The following is a 12501-nucleotide window of genomic DNA, read 5'->3' as shown; positions in this document are numbered from 1 at the left end:
AATAATGAAACCGCCAAACTCTTAGCACCTTGGCGAACACTTTTTGAAACTTTAAAAGGAAAAGAGTCTACTACTTCATCTGCCCCCCCTTCTGCCCCCCCACTGCCAACCACTGCCACTATGGTGAATGTGGATTTGGACCCAGAACCCTTTGACCCTGGGGGCTGGATGAAAACTAAAATGGGACCGAGAAGCAAAACCAAAAGCAACCGAAAACACCACCAGAATCATCGGAGTTCCCAGAGGGAGAGAAGCCGGAGAACACAGGCGAGGAATCTTGGAATGCAGACTCCCGACCTTGTGCCTGCCTGCCGCGGCTCCCAACTGCTCTGCCACCTTTCCACCTCGAAAGCCTGATTTATCTTCTTGACCACAGTTGCCATCAATTAATCCTCTGCTTAAACTTGGTTGGTAATTATACTTGCAGTTTTGATTTAGGAAATTGTACCATTTCATTTTGTTTCAGGGTGACTTTACCAGATTTTAGTAGCAATATAATTTCATTTTTTAATCTTCTAGTGGTGGTTGTTAGTTTTTCTTATATATTGGTGAGAAGTAAGACAAAAAACACAGTTATGAGAATGAGTATGCCTTTTTGGAGGCTGGAAGTTGCTGTGGAGAGCAAGAGTTGCTCCTGGTACGGAGAGCACTCCCACTCCTGCCTCCGCAGCCGCTTCTCGCCCCCCCGCACACACTGCTGCTGCTCAGAAAACGAGCCCACCATACCTCTAAAAATGTATCTAAATCCACTAACAAACTTTTGTTGCTTCCCCCGGGTTTGTTTTTTTTTATAGACCATGGCCTGAAAGTTGCTGAGGAGAATGAGAACTGCTCCTCGTACAGAGAACACAGAGTAAAAAAAAAAAAAAAGAAAAAAAAAAAATGAAAAAGAAAAAAAAAAAAGAAAAAAAAAAAAAAAAAAAAAAAAAAAAAAAGAGTGTGTATGCCTTTGCTATTTAAAGGCTTGGAATTTTGTCTGTAAATAATTTTATTTGGCTTTCTAGGTTTTAATTTGGCAACCATGGAGGAAACTAGGACTCCACCGTGCTGTGATCCGGGAAGGGTCTGGGGACGCTTTTGGGGCCCCCCGACCAATTTTTGTCGGATAAGCCTCCTCTACCCCCTTGGTTCTATGCGCCAGTGGACATCTGAACTTCCTCATACTAAAAAGTTGTTTAAGTCCTTCCACTGCAGTGTGAAATGTGCTTTTCGTATTGTATTGATAACAGGCTTTTGTTAATGTTGTAATTCATGTGATCGTTCATATGTTGACTAAGGGATCCCTCGTCTATATGTTGATTGTTGATTGTGCTATTCTGTTGTACTGCTCTTTTTATTTGTGAAAATTTTAATGGAATGTGTTGTATGAATCTTTCTGATCACTCTCAATCTATACATGCTGCAATACAATCACTTAAAGAAGAGGTTACACATTTGCAATCACAAGATAATTAAGGACTAGTTTGATAAACTTTTTTCAAGATGGGGTCTAACAGGATGGTTGCGAAGTTTGGTTAAGACTGTTTGTTATGCTTTATCTGCTTTTTTACTTTTTTTAATCTTGCTACCCTGTATTTTTCAATGCTTCCAATGGATGCTCGATCGTGCCATGAAACGAGTTTATCTTGTCCAATCGGAAGGGGGAATTGAGGCAGTACAGCCTCAGACTGTCTGCACCAAACAATTGCTGATAATTTCAACATAAGCTTTGGGCTATGTGCAAGGACAGTGCTGCTTAAAGCATATTTTGTAACCACAAGGAACAGCACGTTAGAACACTCGAAGGTTAAGGAGTAAGCAAGACGATTAGATTAAGGGACTCGGCACGATAGCAACATCCACGAAGAAGCTCGAATGTGTGAAAGATAAGCTTTGTTAGTTAATTGTTGCTAAAGGTTTTGTAGCCAATCAAGTTAAAACATGTGTAATGAGATGTAGAAATCACCAATCAGCAATATGTATATGTGGCATTAGCTCTTAGATTAGTGTATAAATATCGCCTTCTGATTCAATAAAGTTGGACATTTGTTTGCATCAAACTGGGTCCCTGTTTTGGACTGCAACAGTGCTTAGACCACCTTTGGAATGCTCACAGAACCAGTTCAAATGATTTCTAAGAATAATTGGGGATAATGAGTTCAGCTGATGGACTCATGCTGGCACCCTTCAAAGTGCTTTGTAACCTGGGTGCCCTCAGGCCACCAGGACTTGGCTCATCTCCAGTAAAACCAGAACTTCTCCAGGACATCACGTAAATCCCTGTGTGGGGTTCAGCTTTCATCTGAAGATATGAACCATCTTGGGGTTTTTTGCAGCTCTAAAGCCTGCTTTCCCCTGGTTGCCAGAGATGCCAAGTCTGGTTGATGTAGTTTTCCCCATGGCACAGGAACACAGCTGGGCAAGCAGCAGTAGAAACCATTTTTACCTTAATAAAATGATCCTCTTTCCTTTGTAGAGACGTTCACATTTCCATGCTTTCAAATTTTAACAGTGAATACACAGGGTTATGGAGCACATAACCTCTTTGGTTGTTTCTCACTGGGGGAGACTGAATTTGTTTCCACATTTGAAGGAGGCCTTCATAACCTACTCTGGGGTCTCCGATGTTTTTGCATACTGAACTGCTCTCAGAAACTCCCTCTCCCTTCTGCAGGTAGTTGTAAGGCATCATTAGGTCATTTGAAAAGTTTAAATAAGGAACAGTTGCTCTCCACAGGAAATTCCCAGCAGAATCCCAGATATCCCAAGACTTAACTTTATCCTTTACATTTGCTAGTTCTAAAAGAGGTTTTTAAAGTCTGGCTCCTACTGACCTGCAGTATTACCTCCCTTTTCTTTGCAGCCATCCTTCTGCAGAACAAGGCTCCTTGCAGCAGCAGACCCAAGTACAAGCCACACAGCAGATAATCCTCTATTACATGAATCCCACCTGCTGGCCAACCTGCACCACAGAAAAAAAGCTTTTCACCCATCTTGGCTCCTCCAGACAGGCCATCGCCCCTGCAGCAGCACCCCTGCTCTCTTGGAGGGAGCCGGATGAGCCCAGCAGCTCCCAAAGCTTGGCCATGGCTCTGTGTGCAGCCTTTTCATGGCAGTACCTGGGCAGCACCCAACACTGCCGCAGCACCATGGCAGCACCCAGCACTCCCAAAGCAGCCCTGGCAACCCCAGGGTGGAGCCCAGCCTTGCTCCCTTCTCAGTGTCTGCTGAAGCTGGGAAGTTCAGCTCTGTCTCCTCAGTCATTCTTCTTCAAGCCAGCAGCACTCAGAGCCCCTCTGCCCCCTCTCTCCTGTCCAACCTGCCCAGCTCTCCCCTGTCCCTCCTAAACTAGTGGCCCAAAAGATGGGAGAGACTCCAGACACCCCTCCCCACCCACCCCAGGACTGAGCAGAGGGGATAAGCTGCTGCCTGACTCCTAACACACCTAGGTTGGGTTTTTCCTGATTTGCCACAAGTGTCCAGCATCCTTGGGGTGATGCCCACCTGCAGCTCACACTGCCCAGCCCCAGGTCACCAGGCACCTGGGAGATGCTACTTGTCATGGAGCACATGACATCTGGTGCCCAGTCCTGAAGGTCCTGGTCAAGATCTCTCCTGGCTGAGGATTTGGCTTTTGCCACATCAACTCCCCTCATACCCCTGGCAAGCCAAGGGGACACTGTCCAGAGTCCCCAGGGGGGGGCTGAGCCCTGGCAGAGGCTTCCCTACCTCCAGCACCAGCTCAGCAGAGCAAACTGGTTCCCCTCAGCACCTGTCTGTTTTTGTAGAAAGAAGTGTCCAGTAAAGTCCTGATGATTTTAAGCACCACTGAAGTCTCACATGCTTATACCTATCATGTGCTTACATTGTAGGATCACCACAGAGAGTCCCGGTAAACCAATTTCTGAGTCATCAAATCACCTCAATTATTATTCTGCTCCCTTTGTCACTGTTTCAGCACTTCATGAAGTCACAGCATCTACTGTAATGGCTGAAGTAGGAGGAAAAAAAAAATCAATACATTTTTAGAAATTAGATGTTTGCTTGAAGTATACACTGGCACAAGATGCTTTTAAGCAGGTCACTTGGCTTCTTTCACTATTATAATGCAACCCAAGTGGAAAACCAGCCAAAATAAGTTTCATTTGACTTTCTGTGTGGAAGAAACTCCACTCCTAACATCAGCTGGAAGTGGTGAGGAGCAAGCAATTGCACCACTTGTCTGACAATTGGCATGCCAAAGCCCATGCAGAATTGTTCACCTTTTGACACACATGACCTTTGAGAGGAGGACTCCCACCACTGGTCCCAGATATAAAGAGTGGACATACTTATCAAGACCCAGAAGGATGTTTTCAGCAGAGAAATGGCACAGCAGAAATCCTAGTGATTTCTACTATGTCCTTGCAAGCTCTACACTTGCTTCCGTTCTGCAAGCAATCCTCTAGTTCAAAAGATGTTGCTACCTAAATGAAGTTGGTGAAGATCTGGACAAGCAGCAAACAAGTTTGCTCCCACTGTGAACCTCAGGCAAGGAACCATGAGTCTGTAGAGAAGCTGGCACAGAAAGCTGAGATTTCTCCACGAAGCTGAGAAAAATCTAGATGTTCTGGTAAAGTTCTTTTTATTTACAGTATTCTTCTTTTTGTACATACCTAGAGCAACATGAAAAAAATATTCACAAAGCTTAACTGAAGGTAAAAATGTTCTCATCAACAGTTTGTCCTACCAGTATCTGTGGAAAATGGCAGCTGTCCTCATGCATGGCCTCAAGATTGTCTGAGCATTGGTTTTTTAGTTTGTCTTACAGAATTTCAAGAAGAATGTGTACAGATATTTACTCACCTCTTTTTTTATTTTTAAATACCTTTAGGCACCAAAGTTTTACAGCATCAAACTTGGATCTGCTTTTAGAAACATGAAATGGGGGAGGACAGGAAGAACTTGAGCTCCTAAAATGTACATAGCAGGAGTGTAAATTCAGAAGTCAGATGCACGCTGTACAGTTTTGCATTTACAATACCTGCTTCAGAACTTTTTTCTTAGGTCAAGCAGAAATATATTTGACTCAATTTTATAAGACTTCACTTTTAAGGTACTGGTATTTATCGAGTTCTCAAATGGTTTTTCTTTTCCCTTTTGTTCAGCCCCCAAAGTCCATCATTAAAAACTTGCAGAAGGACATGAAACAACTGCCAGTCACTTACTGCAATGCCTGGGGAAAAAGTGTCAGGTGCTCACTTTTATTTGTCTTTCAAGAGTGGAAGAAGTTACATGAAATGTATATTATTCTCCTTTGCAACCAAGTGATAACAGTTATCTGATACACAGCACATTCAAATTCCAGGCCAAACTGTGGTCACACTTTCTGACACAGAGAGCTACCTTAGGAAAAAAGTAAGGCTATCACAACTTGACCTTCTGATGAGAAACAAAAGCTTAAGATACTTATCAAAATGGGTTAGCAAAGTTACAGAACTCTCTTGTTGCTGCAGCCTTCCTGAAGCTCATTGTAACAAAAGAAAGATTTTGGTTGGAGATTTGGCTGCAATCCTTAGTGTGCCTGTTAGTGCTATGCAAATGTAGTGTTTGGAGAGTCTGACTATTGCAACTACAGTTTAATCTGAAATGAGATAGACATGGGAAGAAAGAAAAAACCCTGAACTGCAGGAAGGAGAGCTCCTTGCTGCCTTGACTTGTTCCTATGCATATTTGACTGTGAAGGTCTCCTCTTCCAACCTTACACAGTCATGTCCATCTTTACTCCTACTTTTTCCCAGCACTTACAGGCACAATTTCAGGAACTCAAGGACAATCTAGGCTTCTGAATGCAGTAAAATCCCATTGCTTATTATCCAGGTATCCGAATCCATGCAAGTGTGTGTAACTGCATATATACACAAAATCTGCAGGCAACATTACAGAGGAAAAGAGGAATAGAAAAAAAAGAAAAAGAAAAAGAAACCCCACCACCAAGGTTTTCCATCCCTTCTCCAACTTAACACACCTAGCTGATCTCTCCTGGAAATAATTTGTAAGTCACTTAACTAGACCTGGAGGTAAAGGATGCAGAACAAAAGCAATCTAATCACTCCTTGCCAACACCTTCTGGTCTCTTGGCAGTGTAACTTCTGTTTGCTCTGTCCTTATTAGTGACCAGCAAATACTTATCAGCTGGGAGCTAATCCTTCAGCAATTATCTGAGCAAGTTCTTGGCTACTAAAGCAATAGCTTATGCCTGCTGATATTGCAGCCACCTGATCCCTTTCCAGAAAAGTCTGTGAAGTATGAGCTTTTCTTCTAGGTACAGAAAGAAACCCAAAACAATCCAACTGCACCATTCCATGGATTTGAGCATGTCTTCAGTACCAAGTGACTTCATAGGGTGGGAAAAAAACCTCTTGGACCTTGTCAGGACAGAATGTGCTGCTTATAATTTAGGGTCTGCTGCCCTCCCTCTTTTTCTCTTCAAAAAGGAAGTGTAATGTAAGTTAAGCTGAAGTTCAGAAATGCATATATTTTACTTAAAAACATTCATCTGTTCAAAATTCAAAATAAACTTTATGGGATACAACTGTTTTGGGGGTTTTTTTTGTTGTTTTTTTGTGGGTTTTTTTGTTTTTTTTAAATAACATTTCATCAAACTGTATATAATTCTTTGAAGTATTCATACAGCAAACAATGGTTAAATCCTTGAAAACTTGTAGAAAAAGATTTTCACACACAAAAAAAAGGGAAAAAACAAAACTGAGGTCTCACTCTCCCACGCATCCACCCGAGGACACGCACACACTCGAGCACACAGATCCACACACACAGGCTGCAGCAAAAGCAGAAAATTGGAGGCCCAAAAGGAAAATGATGACTGATTGTTCTATCTGAAAGTCCAGGTAGCTCAGGGAAAAAAAAACAAACAAAAAAGCCCCAAAAAACCAAAACAACCCCCCAGGAGTCCTCTGAGTAAAGAAACTACCTCAAGAAGATTCTCAAGTGCACTGGAGACCTGATCATTTAAACTGTTTCTGCAAAGCAGCTCCCTGCACCTGAGAAAAATGCAGCCCAAGGTGACTTGTGCAAATATAAGGAGCCAGGAATATCTCCTGCTGTTCCTTAAGTAGACATGAGGGGTGTCCATAGATTCAATCAGTCTTTGATCATGCAAGATATTGCTGGAGTGCTGTCTTTGCCCTGCAAGAAAGGAACAACCTGTTAATTACTATTGTTTGGCTTCACAATCAACAGCTTTATGTCCAAGACCCTGCCTTGTGCCAGCAAGAGAGGATGAATGAGAGGTGAGGGGCTGTCTCCTTGGCTGGAACCATCCAGCCCATGGTACATGAGCTGAAACAACTGCAGAACCCACATGGCATTCCAAACCATCTAAGCAAGTACCTTGGATGCTCAGCATGGACTGAGGAACTTTATGGTGGGGCCCCAAGATGTGTATGAAACCTCATTATCAACCTATCTTAGGAAAAAATCCTGACGAGCACTCACTGTGGAAAGCAATTACTCTTATGTGATGTACCAGAAAAAACCCAAGTCTTTGTGCTGAGAAATGAAAGAGGTGTCACAACTCAGACCACACCTTGGCCCTGTCAGGAGTATCAGCTCTACCAAAACCATACAATGAGGCGGGAGGGGGAAAAAGAAACAACAGTCAGCATAATGCTGGAATTTATGTAACCTGACATTGTGCAATATTTTTGTGTAAAAAAACCAAAAAAACAAAACCCCAAAAATAAACAAATGAAAAACCAACCAACCAAAAACCCCCCACTTCCTGAAAACTAAGGCTACAGTTTCTTGATCCCTTCAGCTAATGCAGTGCTTCCCACCACATGAAGGGAGAAGCTTTGCTCTTCCTTTGTCCTCCACACCTCCCAGCCAAGCTACCAATGTCCTGGACACACTTCTCCAAGATCTGATACAATTTAGCAATGCAGAGTTAAGATTTTATTTTTATTTCAGCTCCATTCACAAGTGACATCAGCTCATGAGGAAGACTGATGAGGCAGAGTTGGGCTGGGGGGGAACAGTGGGAGCAAGTGGCCAGAAGAAACAGGAGGGACAGCGACTTCCACCAGTGTTAATCACCCCCCCTCTCCTCTCCATCTCTTGGAAGCAAGGCCCATTAATCAGAAAGTATTTCTACTGATCGAAGTTTTATTCCTATTTCTCACTGTTTGAGAACCCTACTTGTCTTTTCCATAATTTTCTGTGAGCTTCCTCGTTGATATCTAATAATTCCTGGCTAGGACCTTCAATACTGATCCTCTGGCATAGATTTTAAATAACGATGTCCTAACTCCAGTACAAAAGATATCTAAGAAAACTGGAGTGCCTTTTCAGAAAAACAAGAAACCCAAGTTTAACTTCAGAGAGGACCCCCCATTGGTTTAGAAAATCTTAAGTGCAGTAAAATTTTTACTCCTGAGCAACACAAGACCTGCTCTGTCAGTAAGTGCTCATGACAATTTTGTTACACACCCTAAAACTCAGTGTGATAATATACCATTTTTCTGGGGCACTTTTTTTTAATCAAAAGATTAAAAAAAAACCCACATATTTTCAAAATAAAAAAAAGGATTTCCCTCTAGTCTTCTTTTTTGGGTTTTTCTTTATACTCACTTGTCACACAGATTTGGATCTGATGACTGACTCAATTTATGTAGAATATCTACTATTCCCATGTCTCGGAGTTTATCCTGGCGTTCTTGTGAACCTGCAACAGGAAATCACATAGTTGGGAATAGGAACACCACCAAAAAGAAATGTCTGCAGAACAGAAGTAAGGAATGTTAGCAGAAACCAGTTTAAAGGAGGGCCATGGCCCACAGGTCAGTTAGAAGGCAGCAGGGGGAACATTCCCTCAGTTGTGGCTCTTCCCAAGGCAGCTTGTTTGTTTTGGGGTTTTTTTATCTGCTCTGGGTGCATATAAAGAAAATATTTTGAAGGCAATAATCCATGCATTCTATCCTAAAGTAAGATCTTGACTTCAGTTGGTTTATTCTCATCTCCCCGAGATGCAGACATCTAACTGGAGGTGTGGTTCTGAGCATGACTAGTAGCACAAGCAGAAAGGCACCAGGAGCACAGCCAAGTGTCACCCACTGAATGCCATGCTGTGATCCGAGAGATGTGGAGCAAGTTACACAGTTGGAAAAAAAAATGAAAATCCCCAAACCAAGTGGACACCTTGATATCTTTGCCTGGTCAACCTGAGGGTCTGAAAAGCATCCATCCAAAGGTCCTCCTCCCAGCCCCACCAGCCCTCAAAGCACAACACCTCCCACCACTTGCCATTTATTCCAGCCCCAAGTATTTTTATGTGAAACAATATCCTTCAGCTCTCTTCTGGCTACCTTCCACTGCTCCAGCCCATGACTCTTCTTACCCAAGGCCTCTCCCATTCCTTTCATTTCCACACATAAGTCCTTCGACTGGTTTGAGTCTTATTCAGCCCATTCCAGCAATTCACACTGGGCAGAACTCCTTTGCAACCAAACCCATCATCCATTTACCCTCTCTAGTGAACCTGCTCCCTCCAACAATGAGTTTCCACAACCTCCTTAAAACTTGGCAGCTCACTTACTAGGATTCTTTCACTCTAATTGTTTTTAGATTTTCCAGAAATGCTACAGCTGGAAGCCTCCCACTCCGTGACTCTCATCAGCTCCTATTTATTAACACTCTCTACACTTTCCTCAATGTCCTCTTGAGCACTCTCACTGCTCCCACATTATATCCATACTGATGTCTCCCCATGAGGTTCTGGGTCCCACTGTGCTGTGCACTGCAAATGTGGATTCCCATGCAACATCAGCTTTTTGATCAGCATAGGAAGTTGTCTGTGCATTAATAACAGGGCTTTCTTACCTTCTTCTTCATTCCATATGAGATTAGATATACAGAACATGGCAGCAAGCTGAAGTTTAGCATTTGAATGACTCTAAATATAAAAAAAACAGTATTAAAAGTTTGGAAGAAGAAATTCAGAGATTCTCAGGCTTACACTTTGGCATTTATCTTGTAATAAATATTGTAGCAAAGTTGGGACTAATTCTTATCTACACCTTCTCTCAAAGATAATGAAATAACATGAGGCACTTGAGCACCGTTCAATCACTCCCTTTCAAATTGAGTTCTACAAGACAAGCCTTTTCCAAGATCACAAAACATTTGTCATGTAGATTTGTTACAGGTATTGCTTAGAGTCACTGCAACACTTCTGGGAAATAACAACTGGATCTTCCTTTTAATCAGATCCTCAGTACCCCTCTGCCATATAGAACTGCACTGCTTGCTGTATTCTTAAAGACACCACATGGTTACATGAAACTTAAGTGAGTGGTCAAGGCCAGGTGGGATGGGACCTGGTCTAGTGGGAAGCATCCCTGCCCATGCAGCTTGGAACTGGAACTGGTCCCTTCCAACCTGAACCACTCTGGGGTTCCACAACACTGAATAACTTACACAACAAGATGCCAAAGTACCCTCTTTTCATTTTTGAAAAAAAGCAGCACAAAACCTTTCACAGAAATTCTCCATACCATGTAGTACTTGATTTTCTGCAGGATGTCATCATTGGTCATAATCAGTTCCTTTGCTGTCGTTCCATCTGCTATATTGGCAAGTATACATAATGTCTAAAAGAGAGAAAAGCTTTTATTTGCCTAATGATCCCATCCCACAATTTATACAATTTCCCTGACAGCTCTGAACTCACAAAAAACAATTTCTTTAATTAGTTTTAAGATCTTTAATCTGGAGTTTCCAGCTTGCTTACATCTGGGGCCAATGCTAAAAAATTCACAGCTGTAGATGAAGAGCCCTGGTAAAAAAACAGTCATTGCCATTTAAAAATAAAAAGCAACATTCATTAATTCATTTCTATGAGTACAATTCTACGTCTCTCATGGAAATATGCAGCATATAGAAAATATTAAATACACTGGAAAATAAAAGCAGTCTATTCTGTATCAGTGGCTAGGAAAGCAAAACAAAAGCCATATCCATCTAGTTCTTCAAGGTTAGAGAAGACAGAGAGAGGTCTCTCTGATGGTCTAGCAGAGGAGCAATTTGTTCTCAGCAAGTCTCATCACACATCTTACCTGCAGAGATCACTTAAACTACTAATGCATCTGGTTATTACTTCCAAATTGCAGAAGCCATCCCCCAGAATAACCCTGAAGCAGCTAGGGCCATGTTGGCACTACATGCACACAGCATTGAGCTTTGGCCCAGACACCTTCCCTAATTCTCAGGAGGTGCTGGAAGACTCCAAATTCTTTGGAGTCTGGTCTCCAAATTCTTTCCCGGCGAGCTGTGGAATAACTTCCCCATCCTTCCTGGACATGGAGGAATGATTCCAGGAGGGCACAGGAGAACACTCAGCACTTGCCCAAGATGCACTGCATTCATGTCAAAGGTTGTAGAAATTCATTACTGCCAAGCTGCTAATTAAATCCTGATAAGCCAGTCAGTGATGAGCACTGTCCTGCCACAAGTGGAGGCTCTCATGTGGAGACTGGATGTAGGAACTTGATTTTGAAATAACAAACTGCTTGTCACACCACAGGGACAAAGAAAACAAGTAAAGGCCCCAAACCCTGCAGGCTACACCCAACCCTTGTCTAGTAGCCCTTTCCAAGAACATCAGGTACACTGATCCTCCTCCAAACAAATCTGGAGAGGCTTGGGAAGGTAATTAACCTTCTATGCAATAAAGGCCATTCCTGTCACTAGAGCTTTATGAGGAAGAAAGACACAACTGGGTCATTAGAACCTGCGTCAGAACCATGGTGTCACTAGATTTGCCACATATTCAGTCTTTTTTTTTTTTTCTTTCTTTTTTTTTTTCTTTTTTTTTTTTTCCCTATTTTATCCCTTAAATAGCTGTAAAAAGCCCATTTGCTTTCAGGCCATCCTTCACTGAGCAGGGATTTGGACCAGTCTGAATTCAGCTGTATTTTCACACTCATTTAGGAAAAAGCTTTCCCACGAGGGCAGTGGAACAATGGAGCAGGTTGCCCAGGGAGGTGGTTGAGGCCTCATCCCTGGAGATATTCAAGGTGAGGCTTGAGGAGGCTCTGAGCAACCTGATCCAGCTGAGGGTGTCCCCACTGACTGCAGGGGGTTGGGCTAGGTGACCTTTAGAGGTCTCTTCCAAGCCCAATTATTCTGTGATTCTAAGATTTGCCATGCTGCTTTTTAAAAATATCTACATTAAGCAAAATAATCCTTTGGAATCTCCCACAGCTTCTTGCTGGCCCCATTCTTCATCACCACATTCCCCATATGAGGAAGACACAAGGTTCTCCAGTTGACTGCCTGGTCTGTCACAAGGCTATCAGCCAAATTCCACCCATCTACCTTCTTTTTGCTTTAGCATCCCCAAAGCAGGTATTCCTTATGCTGCCACCAAACCAGGGTGCTTTTCCCTACTGGTTATCTCCTCTTTCCTTCCCCCTTTCCTCTTCTTAAGTTCTAATTTTTCAGGGCTCTTTTTCCTGGGCTACA

The 12501-nt window shown here is 42.6% G+C and overlaps 1 protein-coding gene across 4 annotated transcripts in view; it reads right to left on the bottom strand.

Annotated features, from left to right (window-relative positions):
* Positions 1-5191: 5191 nt before the first annotated feature.
* Positions 5192-12501, bottom strand: part of ARMC8 (armadillo repeat containing 8) — a 54386-nt gene continuing 47076 nt past the window's right edge. For all 4 annotated transcript variants that reach the window (XM_030456104.1, XM_030456101.1, XM_030456102.1 and 1 more), the window contains 4 exons: positions 10533-10628; positions 9859-9931; positions 8611-8704; positions 5192-7167 (listed from right to left, as the gene is read on the bottom strand). In XM_030456104.1, coding sequence (XP_030311964.1) covers positions 7134-7167; positions 8611-8704; positions 9859-9931; positions 10533-10628 — 297 coding nt within the window. In that variant the 3' untranslated portion in view covers positions 5192-7133. The remainder of the gene's footprint in view (positions 7168-8610; positions 8705-9858; positions 9932-10532; positions 10629-12501) is intronic.

This window comes from Calypte anna, chromosome 9 (assembly GCF_003957555.1).
Source record: "Calypte anna isolate BGI_N300 chromosome 9, bCalAnn1_v1.p, whole genome shotgun sequence".
Classification (NCBI taxonomy): Eukaryota; Metazoa; Chordata; class Aves; order Apodiformes; family Trochilidae; genus Calypte; species Calypte anna.
The sequence above is the reverse complement of the archived record's forward strand: the minus strand, read 5'-3'. Positions and strand labels throughout refer to the sequence as shown.